Source organism: Theileria equi, assembly GCF_000342415.1.
Source record: "Theileria equi strain WA chromosome 4 map unlocalized gcontig_1105316255039, whole genome shotgun sequence".
NCBI classification, from domain to species: Eukaryota; Apicomplexa; class Aconoidasida; order Piroplasmida; family Theileriidae; genus Theileria; species Theileria equi.
Genome location: NW_004668229.1, coordinates 706,776 through 726,392, shown reverse-complemented (window position 1 = coordinate 726,392; position 19,617 = coordinate 706,776). Strand labels below are relative to the sequence as shown.

Sequence of the window (19,617 nt, the reverse complement as noted above, 5' to 3'; positions counted from 1 at the left end):
GTCTTCCAGTCCATTGTAGGTGGGATTTATAAAATGGTACTTTGGACGTCAATTGTGTTGGAAATCGCGTAGTCCTACGCCAAGATGGATGAGCGTGCGCTGATCGCCGAACGTCTCAGCCGAGTGGCCAAAGATATCCATTCTGGTCTGGAAGACGGTACCTTTATTAATAATACGACAGTTTTAGGCAAATTTAAAGCTTTTGTGGCCTCTGGCAGTCCCGGCAAAGGCCATACGGACCTTTGTGGCATTTTAAACGTTTTAGGGAACACTTTCTACAACACAAACGCATTTAAAAGTTGTATAATAGAATTTATAGCAAATCTTACCGCCGATGACGCGGTTTCTACAACGCAGCTGAGAAATGGACTCCAATTCATCGTCCATTCATGCCTGTTGCATCCTTCAACAGCGCTGATTATCGTCCGGGCGTCTCCGGATGTCGCTCTCTCTGGGATTTTGGAGATTTTTGAAAATTACTCCTCGAACGATGGCCTAGTGTTGGAGAAAATTGCACTTTCCAAGTCCCTCGTCGGAGATTCTCGGCTAAAGAGAAAGGCAAGGAGCGTATTAAATGGTCTAAGCAAGGTTATACCGCTGATAAATGAGACTCTTTTGTCTGTGAATGACCCAAGGGTTCTTGTCAGCAAGTTGACATTGCTTGCCCATCTAACAAATGTAGTTGCAACATCCCAATTGTCATCTCTAGTCCAACTCTCTGGAAAGGACGGAGACGTTGGAGAAATGGCCAAGTACCTGGTGCTTTGCGCCGGAAAGAAATGCAGTCTTGATCACTTGCATCCCAAATTTGGACATTTAAGGTCACCACTGACTGAATTGTACATTACATTAAATGAAGCACATTTGGATTTAGCCCCAAACTTGGTTAGAATACGGGATAGAGTCTCTTACAAGAGGTCAAATAACGTGGTTGTTAGTGACTCCTACGTAGCTTTGGGTTATTCTGAAGATGTACTCTGCAAAATGCTCTACGGACTTGACGTTAGCGTGGGACAGATGATTGTCGGAGAATGCAGCAAGAGCTTTTACATCAAAGAACTCGCCAATAGAGTTGGCGTCTCCATCGATTCCATAAATCACATTTATACGGATGATACCACGGATGTAAAGACCCTGGTTGGAAATTGGATATGCACAGAAAATGTCGGAGAATTTGTTTTTAATTATGGAATAATATCAGTGGCTATGAAGGAGGGAAGATGGCTAATTTTTGACTCTGAACTTTCGGATAGCATTGCGTTTCTGGTTCACGATGTTTCTGCCAACGGTGAATTGTTTATACCGGAACTAAGTGAGACTGTTTATGCCCACGAAAAATTTGCAATCTTTGTAACTTGCAATGTGGCAGATGATAGATTTGGGTCTTTGCCGGCTGTGGAAATTCCGACTCCGTCCTTGGAAGACATTTTGTCCATTGCAAGAAAAAACTATTCAAAGCTCGAACAAATTTCGAATACGCTCATCCATTCAATTTATGAGCTCCGCAACGAGTTGGAACAACACCGCACTTTGAGAGTTTCTGATATTTTCAAGGTATTTAAACGCCTACAAAATAGTGAATACACCTTCAAGGGCTACATTTCTTCAACCATAAAATCTTTCATCATAGAAACATTCTATACTATCTTTTTGGCTGGAATAACGTGTAATGAAACAAAGTTTGGACTCTTGACAAAATTTGCTCGACGTTTTGACATGTATCCAAAATCGCTCGATGAGATTGTAAAACTTGAAAAGGGACTAGGGAGAAATACGTCCATACATTTAAAGGTTTCATCCCTCCTATCATCTTGCTATAGAGCCAATGAACCTGTTTTGCTCGTTGGTGATACAGGAACCGGCAAGACAGCAATTGTTCAGAGCTTTGCAAAGGCAACTGGTAACAAACTTCTGGTCTATGTTTTTAATGAACAATCCGAATCATCAGATTTAGTTGGAAATTTCTTTCCAGACAATATTGTAGACTCTTCTAGATGGCTATTTATGGAAACGCTACGTTTACATCTGCGAACTTGTCAACTGGACGACGTTATGTTTTTGCTATTCGATCACCTTGTAGATTTGTATACACACCGCATATTTAATAGGTTCTTGAAGACAATGGCAATTTCATTGGGAAACATGGCAAACTCTGTTCTTGGGTCATTACAAGAAGAAATTCTTGATTTGAGAAATAAATGCAACATGATGGGTTCGGAGGATCATACTAGGTACCCCTTTGCCCTCAACTACCTGGTAAAACCATTAAAGGAGCTACCTGCAGATAGATTAGCTGTCATGGAAAAGTACAAGGCAAAGGTCCAGGCAGATTCTTTGGAATTAAAGTTTAGATTTGAAGATGGTATTTTGGTGGAGGCTATGAAAAATGGATACTGGATACTTTTGGATGAGATTAATCTTGCCCCTTGTGAGTTGTTGCAAAGGTTGAATGGAATAGTTGCAAACAAGAGCACAAAATTTGAGTTGTACGAGTGCGGAAATAAGGTTGTAAACATTCATCCAAATTTCCGCATCTTCGCATGCATGAACCCCCCTATAATAAAGAGTGGAGATATTCTGACTTATTCCAGTGGTAAGAAGGAGTTACCAGAGAGTTTTAAGTGTAGGTTTACGGAGATATTTGTGGATCAGGTTACCTCCTTTGAAGATTTATCCCTAGTTGCTTCTTCCCATGTTGAGAATTCGGCTCGCAATATTCCAATTAGCGAGATTTGTAACTTTTATGTCAAGGTTAATGAAATGTGTAAAAAGGGAGAGTTAGAAGATGGTTCCTATAAAACCCCAACCTTTACTCTTCGTAATTTTGTAAGGGCAATCCACTACACGAAAAATGTCCTAAATCGTGATTTTAAACCAATAAAGAATCCACATGAAGCGGTTAACGATGCGTTATTGGCATGTTTTTGCTCTTCACTGGGTCCGCGGTCTCTAGAAAAAATGGAGGCTGTGCTTCCTTCTGCAAAGTCAATCTCAGAAGAGGTACACGGTGACTATGTCAAGGTTGAGGGATATTGGATTAAAAAGGGTGATGAACCAATTATTGAATCAGACTCCTTTATAGTGACTCCAAATATCCGCAAGCATGTTAGAAAATTGTCCAGGATCTTGAGTGGACAGAGGGTTCCAATACTCTTGGAAGGTCCTACAGCTGCAGGAAAAACCTCCCTTGTTCAATATCTTTGTAATATTACTGGTCACAAATGTGTTAGAGTCAACAACCATGAACATACCGAAATTTCTGAATATATTGGACAATTTGTTTTTGATTCAAACTCCTCAAAACTCACCTTTAACTATGGAGTTGTTGTAAATGCCATGAAATATGGGCACTGGTTAATACTTGACGAACTAAATCTTGCTCCAAGCCAAATTTTGGAAGCTTTAAATAGAATACTGGATGATAATAGAGAAATTTACATACCAGAAACTCGAGAGGTAATAAAATGTCACCCAGAGTTTATGATTTTTGCCACTCAAAATCCTGCAAATAGTGTATATGGAGGGCGAAAACAGCTTTCCAGAGCGTTTTGCAATCGTTTTGTGCAGATTTATGTCGAAGCAGTTTCTCCAAGTGATCTAGAGTTGATACTACATAAGCGCTGCAAAATCGCAATGTCTAGATCACAAAAGATTGTAAAAGTCTACGAAAGTCTTAGCCAGTGTTCCATAAATTCTATGATTTTCGAAAAGGCAAATGCATTAATAACATTGCGTGATTTGATAAAATGGGCCAACAGAGTATCACAGGATGATTCCGGTCTTTCTTATTATGGATGGTGTATCATAGCTGAAAAGTTGCGAAATGAAAGCGAGAAGCAGATTGTAAAAGAGAGTATAGAGAAAAATTGCCCTTCTAAATCAGGAAAGGTTATTCCTCTCTGCATAGATTTTAAGAGTGATGAGTGTCTAAACAGGTTTCTCGCTCTTCATGGATTGGATAGAGTTGGACTATCGAGCATTTACAATTTTACATGGTTTGATTCCGTTACTGATCGTGTGATGGCTCTTATACTGCGAGCCCTGGATAACAAGGAACCGGTATTACTTGTTGGAGAGACTGGTATTGGTAAAACAACAATTTGCCAACTTATAGCAAAACTTTCTGGAAGAAGGCTCAATATTTTAAATTGCCACAAGAACACAGAAGCCTCTGATTTTATCGGAGGGTTTAGACCTACAAGAAATTCCAGGTTCCACGAGTTTATAGAAAAGGCAATTGACCACCTTCCAAACTTGGATGATTCAAACACAATAGACGACGTTGCTTATTATCTAAAGAGTCTTTTGAGTAAAAAAACAAGTGAAATTGATAAGGAGGAGTTTGATGGAGTCGTTAAACTAATTAGTCACCTCATTAATGGACAGACGAATGTTGAGTCTGAGAATCGTCCAAAGCGTCAAAAGGTAGATTATGATCCGGATTTATCAGTACTAAAACTTTTGGGAGAAGCAAGAAAGGCCATGAATAATGCTCTGTTCGAGTGGGTTTATGGTCCTCTTTCAACCTGCCTAATTGAGGGAGAATGGTTCCTTGCAGATGAAATTTCATTAGCCGATGATGCTGTACTGGAAAAGATGAACTCTGCACTTGAAATGGAGAGTACCCTTTCTATCCCAGAGGCCGGTGGTGAAACACTAAAGGTTTTGCATGCAAGTGCAAATTTTAGGTTTTTGGCTACCATGAACCCAGGAGGTGATTACGGAAAGCGTGAACTAAGTCCGGCATTGCTAAATAGATTTACACAAATTTATATCCCAGAATTAAAGTTTGATGATTTTTCAACTGTAAAAAGTATTGTAAAATACTATGGAGACTTTTCCGACTGGATAATTCACTCCATGGTGGATATTATCAGAAATTGTAGCGAATCTAAGCTAACCCTTCGTGATCTAATTTCTTGGAGTGAATATATTGCAAGAGATTCCGCTTCCATGAACTCATCACATGCGCAATCTGAAACAGTAGAATCGTTTATACACGGACTTTATGTTTCATTTCTCGACAGTTATGCAAATCCTCCTCTATCCTTCGACAACATCGTATCAATCATATCTAGATATAACAATGTGTTACCAGAAGAATTAGAGAGACACTTTGTAGATTCTCAGTGGATATGGAACGAGCTGAGGGCCTTAAATCCAGAAATGTCAAATAACCCCCCGGGGTTCAGTTTGGAGTCTAAAACAAGTTTGGGAATTTTGGGAAAGATTTTGAGAGCTTTGAGGGTAAATAGACCTGTTTTGCTAGAGGGTAGTCCGGGTGTAGGTAAAACTGCATCAGTTAATGCAATCGCACAAATACTTGGAATTAAACTTGTAAGGATCAATTTGTCTGAGCATACAGATATCATTGATCTTTTCGGTTCTGATTTACCTTGCATGGTTGATGGAAAATGGCAGTTTTTATGGCATAATGGACCGTTGTTGGATGCAGTTGAGAATGGATACTGGATCATTCTCGACGAGTTAAATCTAGCAAGTCAGCAGATCCTCGAAGGTTTGAATGCTCTACTGGATCACAGAAGAGAAACATTTATTCCGGAACTAAATAGATTTGTCAAATGTGCCAATTGTTTTAGATTGTTTGCATCGCAAAACCCCGCTATACACGGAAATGGTAGAAAGTTTTTGCCAAAGTCATTTTTAAACCGCTTCACAAAGATTTACGTTGATAAACTCGAATTTGATGATTATTGTACTATATTAGCCTCTAAATATCCTGGAATATCCAGAGACCATGTGAGCAAAATTGTCACTCTGTTTCACAAATTTAAATCTGAACTTGCGCTTTCTCAGTGGGAATGGAATTTGAGAGATTGCATGCGGTTCTGCGGTGCCCTTGAAAAGGGAATTCCTAGCAATGATTTTAATAGAGTATTCCACCTTACAGTACTTTCCAGGCTCCATAGTGCAGAATGTTTCAGGGCTATTGAAGCCCATCACTTTCCAGATTCTTTTAATTCATACACAAAAGAGGAATATTTGATTGAAGGCACAAGTGCTCCAAGTGTCTCCCATGGAGAAACCATATGGATGTTTAGTCAATGGAACGTCTTAAATTCTCTTGCCCACTCTGTCAAACTTTATACTCCGATACTAGTAACTGGACCGTCCCAATCTGGTAAGGTATCAACAATTCGTAAATTTGCCCAAATTAATGGTAAAACTCTCGTCGAAATTCCAATTTTTCCTAGTTCTGATTTAACTGACATTATAGGTTGTTTTGAACAAACCAGTCGTACATCTATATGCAATGATGCAAAACGGTGTATGGAGAACATTTTAGACATTCTTGTCCCAAAGCATATCGAATCTAATCCACAAATTATCAAGACATTGGTAGAAACAGAATCCGTAGATAAATTTTTAGGTATTCTCTCTAGTTCAGATGATTTAATTCCTATGGACAGCGATGAATTTGTTATAGCTGAAAAACTACGTACCCTAAATAATTCTCTTGAAAACTCAAAGTTGGAGGCAGGCAACTTTAAATGGGTTGACAGTCCGCTTATTAGAGCCATTGAAAGGGGAGAATGGGTCCTCCTACGTAGGATACAAGATGCCAATCCTGCAATACTCGATAGATTGAACTCGTTGTTAGAAGAGAATGGGCAGATTGTTTTAAATGAGTCCGGACAGAACAGAGTTGTGATTCCTCACAAGGATTTTAGAATTTTCATGATTGCCGATGAAACGTTAGTGGGAAGAATATCAAAGGCTTTTAGAAACCGTTGCCTAGAGATTAATGTGAACGCACATACAATACTGAAATCGCTTTATGATAAAAATGAAATGGGATATATAAAAGTCGTACGAGGCATAATGGGATTAGACTGTACAAGGCATATATCGCTATCTATGCTATTAGACGGTGTACGCATAGTTTTGAGTATTAAAAGGTGTACGATTGAAGAAGCTCTAGTAATGTCTCTTACGTTTGGTACCATAAAGACGCTTTGCAATTCTTCAGAATATAATATATCCTTGACATTTTTAAAAAAATGGGCTCTGTGGGACAATGATTTAGTTACAGGTTTAAAGAATACATTTTATAATCTCCCGGAAGAAATTTTGTCCTTGTCTTGTACATATATGGAGCATTTTTCACAAAATATTCAAAAGCTTCAACTTGTAATAAACTACCTTTCCACATGTTGGACCGATTTTGAATGCCTGCTCTTTAGAGAAGCTTGTCTTGCCAAAATTTCTCTGGAATCACATGCTTATTCACTCTTGTGGTTCCTTTGGAGATCCTCTGGCAATGATTCCCCAAAGCGTTTTGAACTTTTAAAATCAATAGTTGATCCGAACAACAACTTTTTAAATACGGTAAAAACGGAGGAGTTCATAGGCTTCTATCAAGAATTTGTAAATGACAAGTGGCAAAATATTAGAGCCATCCAATTTCTCAATATGATTACAAGTGGGAAGCTTGTTCGCATTGCTGAAAATTTCCCAAACTCATCACTAGACATACGTTCTATGGACCCAGAAAAGGTGGATAAATTAGGATACCTGGACCATCTCTTGTGTATAAAGAGTATTGCGCCTGTTACAATAGGACACGTTATAGAATCTGTTTTTGGTGGAAAATCAAGACCCGATCTTTCCGTTGATATGATAATTGGTCCCTCCCTGTACACTACTGATGACGTTAACATGGAGTTTTTGCGTTTAGGACTTTTTTCACACGGTATTTCTGAAAATTCTACCAAATATGAACTAGGAGATTTGGAGCAATTTATAAATTTGAGGGTAGCTTACCTCGAGGGCCAAATTCAAAAATGTCCACTACCCTTTAAACTGGAAACATATAGCGTAGAGTGTGAACGCACAAACTTGGTCAAATTCTTTAATAAAAAACTTTGGTTTTTGAATTCCCTTGTCCAGCATCTTCATCTTTCGGACAAATTCCATGGATCCAGCGTACACGAATACGCAATGGAAATATTGCGCTTGTATGTACAAATTCAACATGACATTCCAACATCATCACTTATTCTCCTTATCAACATCATAATTGCTCTCCGCACAACTGACAAAAATATTGCAAACCAAATAAATTTGGAGGCCTGCACGCTTCTCATACAGCAACTCGGTCACACATTTAGTACTGTGGATCCACTTAAATACATGTCCGACCTTATTTGTGATAAAAAAATGAGGATGGAACATGTACGGGTAGACAATCAGCTTTCACTCGATAATACAGATTCCCTTGAGGTTATCAATTTTTGGAGTAATATTTCTTTGGAAAATGGCATTCCAAATCTTGTGGAAAATGTAAAGAGAGTAAAAGCATTGGAGTCCATATTAAATTCGACGCTTGTTGATCCCACATGCTGGAGTAATGTATTTTCTCTCCTACTTTACATCTCTCCTCATATACGCAAGGTGTTTACTTTAGATCTTGAATCAATTGTCAAGGCCGTTTATCATCGCCAAGCTTGCGAGACATTTTCTGAAATGCACAAAGTTAAGGACAACCCACACAAATCAGCCTTTATTGTTGAAAAAATATTAAAACTATTGGAGGGGATTTTGCAGGACGAGTCTCTAATTTGTGACTTGTGGGAAATGTCTTGTCTGTACATCCTCTTGGAGCTGCCAAATCTGGATATCCTTCTTGACTGTATTGAAGAAAAATACATGCACGACTACAGAGTTGCAGAAAAGGAAAGTTTGGAGGACATGTACAAAAACTTTGCCATGCTTGATTCGCTAGCGGATGGAGAGTCCACAAAGCTCATGGTTTTTGAAAAGTATATCGATGAACTTGCGCAATGTATAAGTGGAAAAAGATTCCCGCTCAGGTTTGCTACAGACCTTGCAATGGATCTTCCACAAGAATTCGTATGCAAAGATAGCCTGAGGTTAATTTACGATTTTAGAACCGATGTAGAAAAATTTACGGCTGTTCTGCAACGTACTGAGCGTGGTAAATCCTTAATTGAGTCTATCGGAAACTTTTCAAGGTACCTTGAAAAAAAATATCTTTTCTTTGGGGAGATTCTCAAACCAGTTCTTCTAGCTCTACATTCCATTGTGTTTTCTGTCATATTGAGAAGTGGCAATGATTATGAGATGAAAAAGCTATCGTCCATATCCAAGGCAAGTCTAGAATCTGCCTTCTCATTTCCATACAATCCACTCATGAGGCTAAACTTACAGGAGCTTGTTGCACTAACTGTTCATTACTCCAAGAATGAAGGAAAGATTAATATTTACACATTTTCCACATGTCTCTTGCACTTTTATGCCCTGTTTAACGTTGACTATCTCATTACAATCTCGTTAGAACCCCTAAAATATCTCTTTACTCTGCTCTCTGGTATGGTGGACAAACAGGTTGAGGATAGTGCTATCTCCATAAAACTTTCACTCTTTCAAAAATCTTTGCAAAATGCCAGAAAGAGTATAGATTCTGGAGTTTTTGAACTGTTCCCAAACAATGAAAGAGTTATTGCAGTTTTAAAGGATGAATTTGAAGGCGAACACAAGGAGGAAGATGATGGATCAAAAGAGACGGGAAATATCGATGAAAAACGCATTAATAAGTTGTTGGTATCAATTCTAAACAAGGATCCTTGTGGTTCTCCAGAGAAATTGAGAAGAGATGTAATAAATGCTGTATTTTCCTTGTCTCTATCTCTTGGTGTAGATTGCATGCAGCCGGATAGATCCTTGATATCTAGAGCAATAATGGCAAAATCATCGTCCGCCTTTGGTTATTCAGAGTGTGTAAATTATGGCGGCACTTGTGACTCCTCATTCTATAACTCTTGTAATACAAATCTAACTTTGGATGCCTGGAAGATTATTGCGGAGATCAAACAAAGAGTAAAGGAACTAGAAGCAGAATTCACGGATAATCCTCAGCTCGGTGATGTGGAAAAGGTTATACAGTCGATAACAAAAATGAAGGTGGAAACGGTCACGCAGTCTGTTCTCACAACAATGCTGGAGGTGCTTTTAGCAAAGATGGAAGGGTGGAACTATATTGCTCACTCGAAGATATCTCTAAAGAGTTTTAGCGAAGAAATTCAGAATAAAGTCATAGGGTTGAGAGAAAAGGAACTTGGCGAGTGGCAATCTTTAGTGCTTTCACGACTAGAGACATGTGAGAATGAGGCTTATGCATCTCTATCATTTTTTGTTGAAATGTGTAGCAGCATTTTTGAATCATCAACCGTAGAGTCATGTATAGAGGAAATACTGCAATTTGTCACATCTTCACCTATTGCACATTTTTCACCAATTCTTAAAATGGTCAAGGCTACAGCTTCACTTTTCAAGGATTCCACAATTTCTAGTGAACAGACCATGCGATCAGTCCTTGCTAATATGCAGCAATTTTTAATGCACTGGGAACCAATTGTAAATGAGAAGATTGATGAAATAAAAAAGGAAACAAACTTGAAAGTTTTGGAAATTATAAAGACTGTAAAAAGGAGTGGACAAGATTATGTTTCAATTAGAGAATCGATTGAGAAGCAAAAGGATCAAGTTACGAATGAAATTAGAAGATTTGATCAAACAATAAGACAGCCATTTACACTTTTGTATAATGAAAAGATTCTAGAAGGACCAAAACCAAGTAAAGTTTTAACTTCTGAATCAAAGCTCATCTCAATTTTGCGTGAAAATGTAGAATATGTTCAAGAAAACAAAAATACAATTACTAGACTACAATGCACTCGTATTTCTAGCAATGTATGCGACGTATTATCGGAAATGGGTTTTAAAAGTTTACCTTACAAGGACAATGTTATGAGCTGGATAGACTTTGGAAAAGAAACGATGGAACATACTGATAATTCATCATACATTATGGAGAGTTTGCACATTTTGCGCAATCTTAACGCCGTTTTGAAGGATGAAAAGGCCGCAAACTTTAAAAAGAACATTGACCTTCGACTTTTGGGATACCTTGCCTTTATGTTTGCAAGGGCTCAGGAGGAAATTAATCAAGCTCAAAAGGCCAGGAAATTTCAAGAGTCCGAAAAATACGCAAACGAGATCATGAGCTCCGGAGATGTTCGTCAGGCCTCTAGTTTAGACTTGAGAACATTATTCACGCTTGTAGATGAAGTTTACGAGGGATTAATGCAGCTACATTCAGTTGGAATCAGAGACGCAAATGTTCCAGAACCAGAGTTTAAGCAATTCATTTTGACTTCTCCCGAATACAGACTATTTTTAGATGGCCTAAAAAATATTCCAGTGCGAAACTCTTGGGTCCTTGAGCTAAAAACAAATCTTTTGCGCATTAAAGCAGCGTTTATGTCGGGAAAACTTGAAAATGGTGTTAAAATATTAGATTCAATACTCAATTCCTTTTATTCTGAAGTCACAAAACATAAGGATGTGGCACCTGAGCAGCCTCTGCATATCCCTCTAGAATGCCTCTACTTGACTTTGTTCATCGAATCCATCGCACACGTTAAACCAGTAAAGGAGGAGAATAATGGAGATTCTACTGATCAGTGGACTCCTGGAACTGGATTAGACGATGGAACAGCAATGAAGAATATTTCAGAAGATGTCGAATACGATGATAACGCATTTGATAATAAAGACAAGGACGTTCCTCAAAATGTCGATAAGGACGGTCCTAATTTAGACATGGACATTGATTTTGAAGGCGAAGAATTTGACGTACAAGAAGAGGACAGAGATGGTGACGACGAGAATATAAAGAATGAATATGAACACGGTAAAGATGAACAAACGGAAGACGTAAATTACGAGATGGAATTTGAAGGTGATGATGGTGATGGCGGTGAACAGAATGAAGAAATGGAAAAGGAGGAAGGAGGAGGTGAGGCTGAAGGAGAAAAAATTACCGACGAATCTGGTCCCGGAGGAGAGGAAAGAGAGAGCGGCCAAGATGATTCCGGGGAGGGTCTCGACGATGTGGGCGATTTACAAGAAGAGGACAGAGATGGTGACGACGAGAATATAAAGAATGAATATGAACACGGTAAAGATGAACAAACGGAAGACGTAAATTACGAGATGGAATTTGAAGGTGATGATGGTGATGGCGGTGAACAGAATGAAGAAATGGAAAAGGAGGAAGGAGGAGACGAAAATAGAGAAAACGAGGAGTCGGAAGAAAACACAGAGTTTGCACAAAATGATGACCAAGGAGATGTCGCGAATGAACAAGAGGCTACAAGACAAGAAACAGGTAATGCACATTAATTTACATTATCCCAATGATGATAACAAGAGGCCATTGATTCCTGATATTTTCTCGAGTAGGGTAAAATCTGAGGGATTACTTTACAATTTATGTATACAAAATACTTTAGGTAAACGGGACTATTCTAGTGTTCCATATGGAGTACAAGGAGAATCTGGACAAATTATGGGAAGTGAGGAGAACGAAGAACGCATAGGTTCAGGCGCTTCAGAATATGAAGCTTCATGGGCCAATAGTGGTGATAGTTTGAAACGTAATGACCAAGTTGATTCCTTTTTCAACATGATGGACAAGATGTTTGGAGAAAGGAGTGGTATGGAAAATGCCAACGATTTGCGGAAACGAGGAGTTTCCGAACCCGTTGGAGAACAGGGTGAAGAAGATAAGGACGGAAACGTTGATGAATTCGACCAAGATGGAGAATTACAGGGACTTGCTCCAGGTGGAACTGGATCCGCAAATCAGGATGATATGGATGTTAATTTTGGCCAAGAGAAGAGTGTTGAAGCAGTACAAAACAAGGAAACTGGAGATAAAAGTTTCAGTGCGGACAAACAGACGGAAAAGGCAGAAAATCGTCTTGACCATCCAACGGACAGAGCATTTACTCAAGATGCACTAGAGGAAATGGAGATTGACACTAGTGGAGTGAGTCGTGGCTCTTTGCAGTCTGACACTGTACCATTTGAATTTGAGAATATGGAGAGCCAGGACCAACCACTGCAAGGGGATTCTCAGGGTACATGGAAACAGTACCAGGAAGAAACTGCAGTTGTATCAACTACACTTTGTGAACAAATGAGGTTTGTTTTCCTACAATTATGCATACGCTATAGAATAATTCTGGAGCCCACAAAGAGCGGTTCAATGCAGGGCGATTATAAAACTGGAAAGAGAATTTCAATCAAGAAACTAATGACATTCATCGCATCAAACTACCAGAGGGACAAAATTTGGCTAAGGAGAACAAAGCCTAGCAAGAGGGATTATTGCATATTTATAGCCATTGACAATAGCAAGAGTATGGCGAACTCGAATGCGGGAACACTTGCACTAAAATCGCTCGTTTCAATTTACGAGGCATTATCCAAACTCGATGTTGGAGACCTTACTGTTTGTAAATTCGGAGGATACCCACCCGAAATACTCTTGGATACAAGGGGAACCATGGAACCATTTAAAGTTTTGGACAAAATGACCTTTGATGAGGAGACCCGAGACTCTCATGAAACTGGTCTTCCTCAGCTCCTAAAGTTTGTTTTGACCTCAAGCGATATTATAGACAAGAGTAAACGAATTCTAATCATCATTTCCGATGGGAAATTCAACAAAACAAAGGCTCAGCCGTGGATCCAATCGATCATTGGCAGCGGAGTAGTACCTCTGCTTGTGATATTAGATCCCATTACCCAGGGCCAAAAGTCGATTCTACAGATGAAGCAAGTCACAAACATAAGTAAGAATGCTTGTTATACTCACAGTATCCTTCAGATGGCAAGATGAAGGTGGAGACCTTCTTCCAGAATTTCCCCTTTCCGTATTACGCTATAATTCACGATATCGCAAAGCTACCAAACATAATCACCGACCTTCTCAGGTTTGTATTGTCCTATTTGCCAATATAACGAGCTCATACAGACAATGGTTCGCCCTTTCTGACAAGTACTGAGATTATGCTCCCGAGTGCGACCAACATCGCAACACATTAGGCACCAATGCCCGTATAAATGCAGCTTTAATTCTTGTTTTTATAATCTTTGCGTTTTAAGCACATTTTACTCGCTGGATTTGGATTCTCGTCAATACCGGCGGTACCAGAGCCACTACTCGTCGCTATATTTACATTTTGGATAAATTGATACAAAAGAGTGATATTTGACGCTTCGCACGGGAAAATGTGCAAGATATTCGTAATATTCGCCCTGGCCAGTCTGGTCGCCGGCAAAGGCCAAAGGTATGGCAACAATTCGTCCACCAGTAAGTTGAGAAGCGAGACAAACACGACTCTGCAGGGGATGTCAGTTTCGCGGAAAAGGGTGACCCTCTGAGCACAGCCATGAGCATCCTCACCAGAGGAATGGACGGCAAGAAGAAGGAAAACTACGGCGGAGGAAACATTGGAGCCTACTACAACTTTATGTTCCCAGAGAATGATGACTACCCCTGGGCATGTCCGTGCAACCCTCAGGATGTGATCCTCTACAACAAAAAGGAACAGCCATATGCCCGTTGCCTTAACCAGGAGGATTTGTCCTTTCAGGATATCCAGGCAAACTGCGACCCTACCAATGTCACAGTAAATCAAGAGTTTTAAGGTTCTTCAGTAAAGGTTTTTGCACGGAGACTAGCCGCCATCAATCGCACAATATGCTTTAATTTCTAAGGTTTAATGCTCCTTTACACTTTGTATTCCATGCACAAAATACGACTATTTGTCTAGTACCAGAATGGTACACTCAGTTCATTCATTTGGCCCATTTTCGCTTCTGCATGCAAACATTTTTGGTCGCTAAAACCCTTCCATTTACATGGCTCAAAGTCGGAAGAAAGCATATATTTATAAAATGCTTAAGAAAAAAAAAGTTACAAGTGAGTTCTGGTAGGTCTGCAGGCCCGGTAGAGCCTACTGGCGGCATCTGCGGTCTGCCATGTTGCGAGAGCGGCAGCTCTTCCCTGCTCTGTTGCCAGCCTGGGGCGTTACGCTGCGCATCATCGCCAGAGAGACCCAACCTACGCCGGGTCCCACCAACGACTCTGGCCCATTTCAGACAGACGCCAACCGATGAAAGCCCTTCGAACCTACCCCTTCATGTTCACACTCGTGCCCCTAAAAGTTACAGCAATTGCCGGGCACACACCCCTCAAGGGCTATTTATATGGTATGGGATTTCTACCCACAAAAGTGTCCTACCCCATACAAAGTGATGACAGTCCTGAGTCTCTCATCTCAACACCGGTTTCCACAAATATTTAACTTGTAACGTAAAAATAAATTATTAATACATTATTGTATGTACATCTCCATCAGACAGTTCTTATAATACCTGCAAATAATGTTGATATCAGAAACAAGCATACCTGCTGCAATTAGCTTCTCTATGCCGCGTGAAATCATTGGATCCCTCATATACTCGTTCATTGATTGAGGATTCTCGGAAATCTTTTTCAATATTAGCTGGAACTGGGGATCGCCCAAAATCTGTTGAACCTCTGGGTCAGCCATTGCATGCTTGTACTGCTCCTCATCCACCTTGTCAGATTGCGACATTTCTTGTATCTTGAGGTAGCAATTGTGCTTTCCCTGGAGACACTCGTAGTTGTCCTTTTCTATCGAGAGTCCCTTATTAAATGCATCCATAGCCTTGTGGTATTCCTTGAGGAGCATATGCAAATTTCCCTTTCTGGCCCAAGCCTTTACAAATTGTGGATCCAATTCCAAGGCCTTTGTGCAGTCTGTGAGAGCAGAAGGATATTCACAAAGTTTCATAAGGGCTGCAGCACGATTACTATACAATTTTGGATCGTTTGGATTGCGCTTTATGGCCTCATCATATTCTATACAAATGTTAAATTATGGAAGTAAACATACCCATTTTTGCTTCTGGGAACTTGAATTGCTTAAAGTATTCATTTCCCTTCTCACGATGTTGCTCAGCAATTTCTGGATTTATATATGCCTCACGCTCCATTTTATCCTTGAGACGTTCAAGATCACGCAACGCGGTTCTAGTGTGTCTATTATTATCCTCGAGGAGGGATTTCTGGTACGCAGCAATAGCGTCATCATAGCGTTCCATTTTTGTATAGCATGCCGCCATTCTGTTGTAGATTTTGGAAACGACAACAAAATCTGCCACAACGTCATACCTACGATCAATTGCCTTGTTACACACCTCAAGGCATTTTTCATATTCTCCCATCTCCAGGTATACGGCTGCCTTGTTATTCTCGATAAGCAAGTTTTCTGGATCCAAATTCGCTGCCTTTTCGTACATCTCCAACGCCTCTGCAAATTTCTTTTGCTTGTAAAATTTGTTTCCTTCCTCTTTAAAATTATTTGCTTCAACTTGGGACGGAGAAAGGGATGGTTTTGGTTCAGTCTTTTCAGGTTCTTTTGGTTCTTCAGTTGGAGCTTCACGCTTTTCACTCTCAGTAGGTCCCTCAGCTCCACAGCAAAAGAGTAGACCCTCTCTCAACCTAGGGGAGAGTTCGGAATAAATATTAAAGGCACTTGGATCGCTCTGTATAGCAGAGTATGCCTGGGCCAAATCAAGCGCGTATTTTGGATCTTCCTCCTGGTACTTTGAGAGTTTGGGATTTGATTGAATCTTTTGGGTAACAAAGAGGAGAGTCTGAAGGAATGCAGAGGAAGTATCTAAAGCGTATTGTATGAATCAAAAAGTCACAAACCTCCTTTGGCTACTTCCTTCATTGCAGATTTCAGTGCTTCGTTATCTGGGTCATACTCCAAACCTATGAAAGATGATGTACGCACTTTTGAACATACCCTTTTTGTAGGTTTCCATAGCAGCAGCAGAGTTTCCAAGCTTGAATTCAGCAAGTCCCTTCCTCGAATAGCCCTGAGTACTTGTATATAGCGGTATATAACAAACCTTTGGCCAGTCTGGTTTCAGTTCGATACATTTGATGCCATCTGCAAGAGCTTCTTCGTACATTCCCAACGAAGCATAGGCTCCTGATCGATTAGAGTATAAAACTGCATCGTTTGGGTTAACATTGATTGCCTGGGTGAAGTAATTGGCAGCTTCTTGAAAGTTTCCAGCCTTAAAGGCCTCGTTACCCTTTAATTTCAAATCAGCCATGGTAGCCACAACTATTGTGAATATATAAATGTAGAATGACGATAATTTAGCGAATTTCACAAAGATACGACAAATTGTGCACGAGTCCAATGGAATCTCAAACCCCAGATAAAGAAGCTATTTAAAAGGTGTACAGAATAGACTCTTCACCGATCTAAACGACTTGAGATTGTCCAGACGACCTTCCTCCGTTGAGTTTTATGAACTCGCATATAAAGCTTGGCAGTGTGCCGTCGTCCATGGCTCTTCTTGCCCTTTCAAATAACAATTCGTACATTCCCTGGTTGTGAATCAGTACAGTGATCTCTCCATTCATCTCGTTGCAGATCAAGAGGTGGTTGATGTAACCTCTGGACTCTCTGCAAATGGAAGCTGGGTGTATCTTCTCTGAAACTGCTCTGGCATATTTAGCATCATTGAGGTCAATGTAGTGACTAATGCTATCAACGTAATGGCAGGTACCATCATTGCTGATTGAAGCCCCGAATTTGCAGTGGGTTTCTAGCATTTCAATTGCTTCTGCAATCCCATGGTCACCTGGGCAATCCTCTGGCAGATCAAATGTCAACGCGATACCCATTTTGGAGAGCAGCTGAGGATATGGAGAAACAATCACATCTATTCCTAATAGAATGGCATGCAAAATCTCCAAAGGTGTCCCGGTTTGAAGCTGCAGGATGCGAAGCTTTTCCCCGTCAATGCCTTGCAAGAGACCTTGTAGAGCATCTCCTCTCTCCTTTATGGATTCACCATAACCAAATCCACTCAGTTCTACACCATCATTATCGTTTGAAACGGACCCATCAATGCGGATATGAGCTGTGGAGATCAAATGTGTCTGAGAATCAGCCATAGCCTCAGTGTAAGAACCGTAAAGCTTGTTGGCTCTGGCACGTTTCCGGTTACTCCAGCTTCCCGAATCTACCATTCTCAACTCTTCACACGGAACTATAGATATCTGCGGCCTTATCAAATCTATAGCGCTCCTAGCTGCCTTCTCATCCATAAAGTACCTTGTACTATCCGTATATAGCGAGAATTTACCGCCTTCTACACCAACTGGCTTGCTTTCAAAAACATTTCTAAACGTTAAAAGCATAATGGAATCTTCAAAGTCCACAAACGGTCTCAAACCTCCACCCATCTGGCGAACGCGCTCATATTCCTCTAGCATAGGCAAACAAGGGACTATAGCAGAGTATGGAACAGAAATAAATGGTCTTTTTTGCATCCTTCTTACTGATTCAAAAGTTAAAGGGTCTGGAAGTATCATTTTGCAAGGAAATGGACATGTCGGAGTTTCCAACTCAGATAGGAGGACTCCTCTGCGATAAAAGTGACCTTCTTTACCATGTTTGGTCGAATGTATGCGATAAAATCGTTCCTTATCAGTGTTTGACTGCATTTTGTATTTTACATTTTCTGTTCGACAACACTCTAAGCAAGGGGGTCACGGCTTAGATTTAACTTTTTTGTCTTCCAGCTGTTTTTGGCTTTTTAAAACTTCTTCCTTGATTCTCCTAAAGTGTGTGAGTATATATTAGACTTATGATACCTTAGTTCGTTTCTAACTTGTATCAAAAACCTTCCCTGTCCCTCTGCCAGTTTTTCCTATAAAGTCGCATGTAGATGGGCAAATGAAGCTACATCAAGGATTATGTATATGTATATGAAGATGAAATATATAGTAGAAACAAACGTTCCAATATGCGAATCCGGTTGTGTACAAGGGTACAGCTTCTTCATCGATTGCCAATGCCATGGCTACCTTTAGGTTCTTCTCAATTTCCATGCGCTTTCTATAAAACACCTTTTCAGTCCTCATAAAAGCTTCAGTTTTACTCATTCCCTTGTTCATTAGACTGAGCTGGTACGCCACAAACTGCATCACTGGGTGGTCCACATTGTAATTGTCAACTCCTAAAGGGATGATGATATGACGCATCATGAGAAATACAGTACGTTTTTGCATAATTAAACAATGTAAAAAAAGGAAAACAATGAAAAGGTAAAAATAGGAAGCAAAAACGTACCCTTTTGCCATTCATTTCCAGAGTCAAAACACTTTTCAAACCTCAAATGAGGGTACTTTTTCAAGAGAGTCGTGACAAGAGGTATGTATGGATTCTTTATAACCTTGTCAGTATGTAGTAAATTCCTAGTTTCCAGCGGAGGCGCCATTTCCACCTGAGCGAGGCTATTATTTAGGGGATAAAACGTACCCAGTCCAACCACCTTGGTCGCTCTATGGTCCCACTGTTGACAAGTTTACGTCCTCTATCGAGAATATCCCATCTTAAACGCCTTCTGATGGCAAAATTCGAGCCAGTTATCTATAAACTCCATAAAACTCCCGTATATACTTACATGGATCGCTCCCTTTGCCATTATTTGATAATTATAGTCTTAAAAACCAAAATCATGCCATAATTTGCCACTAAAACCTCAATATCGACTGGCGCTACGTTGGAGGGCTACACATGAGAGGGCCATTCGTAACTCTCCGGGGATAGCACACATTTTCCACTTAACGCAGTAAAACGATGTATTTGTTAATCCTGTAAA

At 40.0% G+C, this 19,617-nt stretch overlaps 5 protein-coding genes across 5 annotated transcripts; 2 read left to right on the top strand and 3 right to left on the bottom strand.

Moving 5' to 3' along the window:
* Positions 1 to 84: 84 nt before the first annotated feature.
* On the top strand, positions 85 to 13,898 carry BEWA_054650 (ATPase family member protein; the record flags this gene model as incomplete). The annotated part of the gene is made up of 5 exons (XM_004832804.1): positions 85 to 12,214; positions 12,339 to 13,032; positions 13,066 to 13,685; positions 13,721 to 13,826; positions 13,868 to 13,898. 5 exons carry the CDS (start codon positions 85 to 87, stop codon positions 13,896 to 13,898), a joined length of 13,581 nt encoding a protein of 4,526 aa, XP_004832861.1.
* A 226-nt stretch (positions 13,899 to 14,124) lies between these two features.
* Positions 14,125 to 14,543, top strand: BEWA_054640 (conserved hypothetical protein; the record flags this gene model as incomplete). Its single annotated transcript, XM_004832803.1, has 2 exons — positions 14,125 to 14,206; positions 14,242 to 14,543. The coding sequence occupies 2 exons, from the start codon at positions 14,125 to 14,127 to the stop codon at positions 14,541 to 14,543; spliced, it is 384 nt and encodes a 127-aa protein (XP_004832860.1).
* A 690-nt stretch (positions 14,544 to 15,233) lies between these two features.
* On the bottom strand, positions 15,234 to 17,135 carry BEWA_054630 (conserved hypothetical protein; the record flags this gene model as incomplete). The annotated part of the gene is made up of 5 exons (XM_004832802.1): positions 16,843 to 17,135; positions 16,737 to 16,809; positions 16,640 to 16,702; positions 15,819 to 16,604; positions 15,234 to 15,784 (listed from the first exon to the last, which is right to left on the bottom strand). The coding sequence occupies exons 1-5, from the start codon at positions 17,050 to 17,052 to the stop codon at positions 15,234 to 15,236; spliced, it is 1,683 nt and encodes a 560-aa protein (XP_004832859.1). The 5' UTR covers positions 17,053 to 17,135.
* Positions 17,136 to 17,206: 71 nt separating this feature from the next.
* BEWA_054620 (conserved hypothetical protein) lies at positions 17,207 to 18,457 on the bottom strand (the record flags this gene model as incomplete). The annotated part of the gene is made up of 1 exon (XM_004832801.1): positions 17,207 to 18,457. The coding sequence occupies one exon, from the start codon at positions 18,455 to 18,457 to the stop codon at positions 17,207 to 17,209; it is 1,251 nt and encodes a 416-aa protein (XP_004832858.1).
* A 45-nt stretch (positions 18,458 to 18,502) lies between these two features.
* BEWA_054610 (conserved hypothetical protein) lies at positions 18,503 to 19,440 on the bottom strand (the record flags this gene model as incomplete). The annotated part of the gene is made up of 6 exons (XM_004832800.1): positions 18,503 to 18,572; positions 18,608 to 18,663; positions 18,752 to 18,972; positions 19,086 to 19,239; positions 19,275 to 19,385; positions 19,420 to 19,440. 6 exons carry the CDS (start codon positions 19,438 to 19,440, stop codon positions 18,503 to 18,505), a joined length of 633 nt encoding a protein of 210 aa, XP_004832857.1.
* Between the last annotated feature and the right edge of the window lie 177 nt (positions 19,441 to 19,617).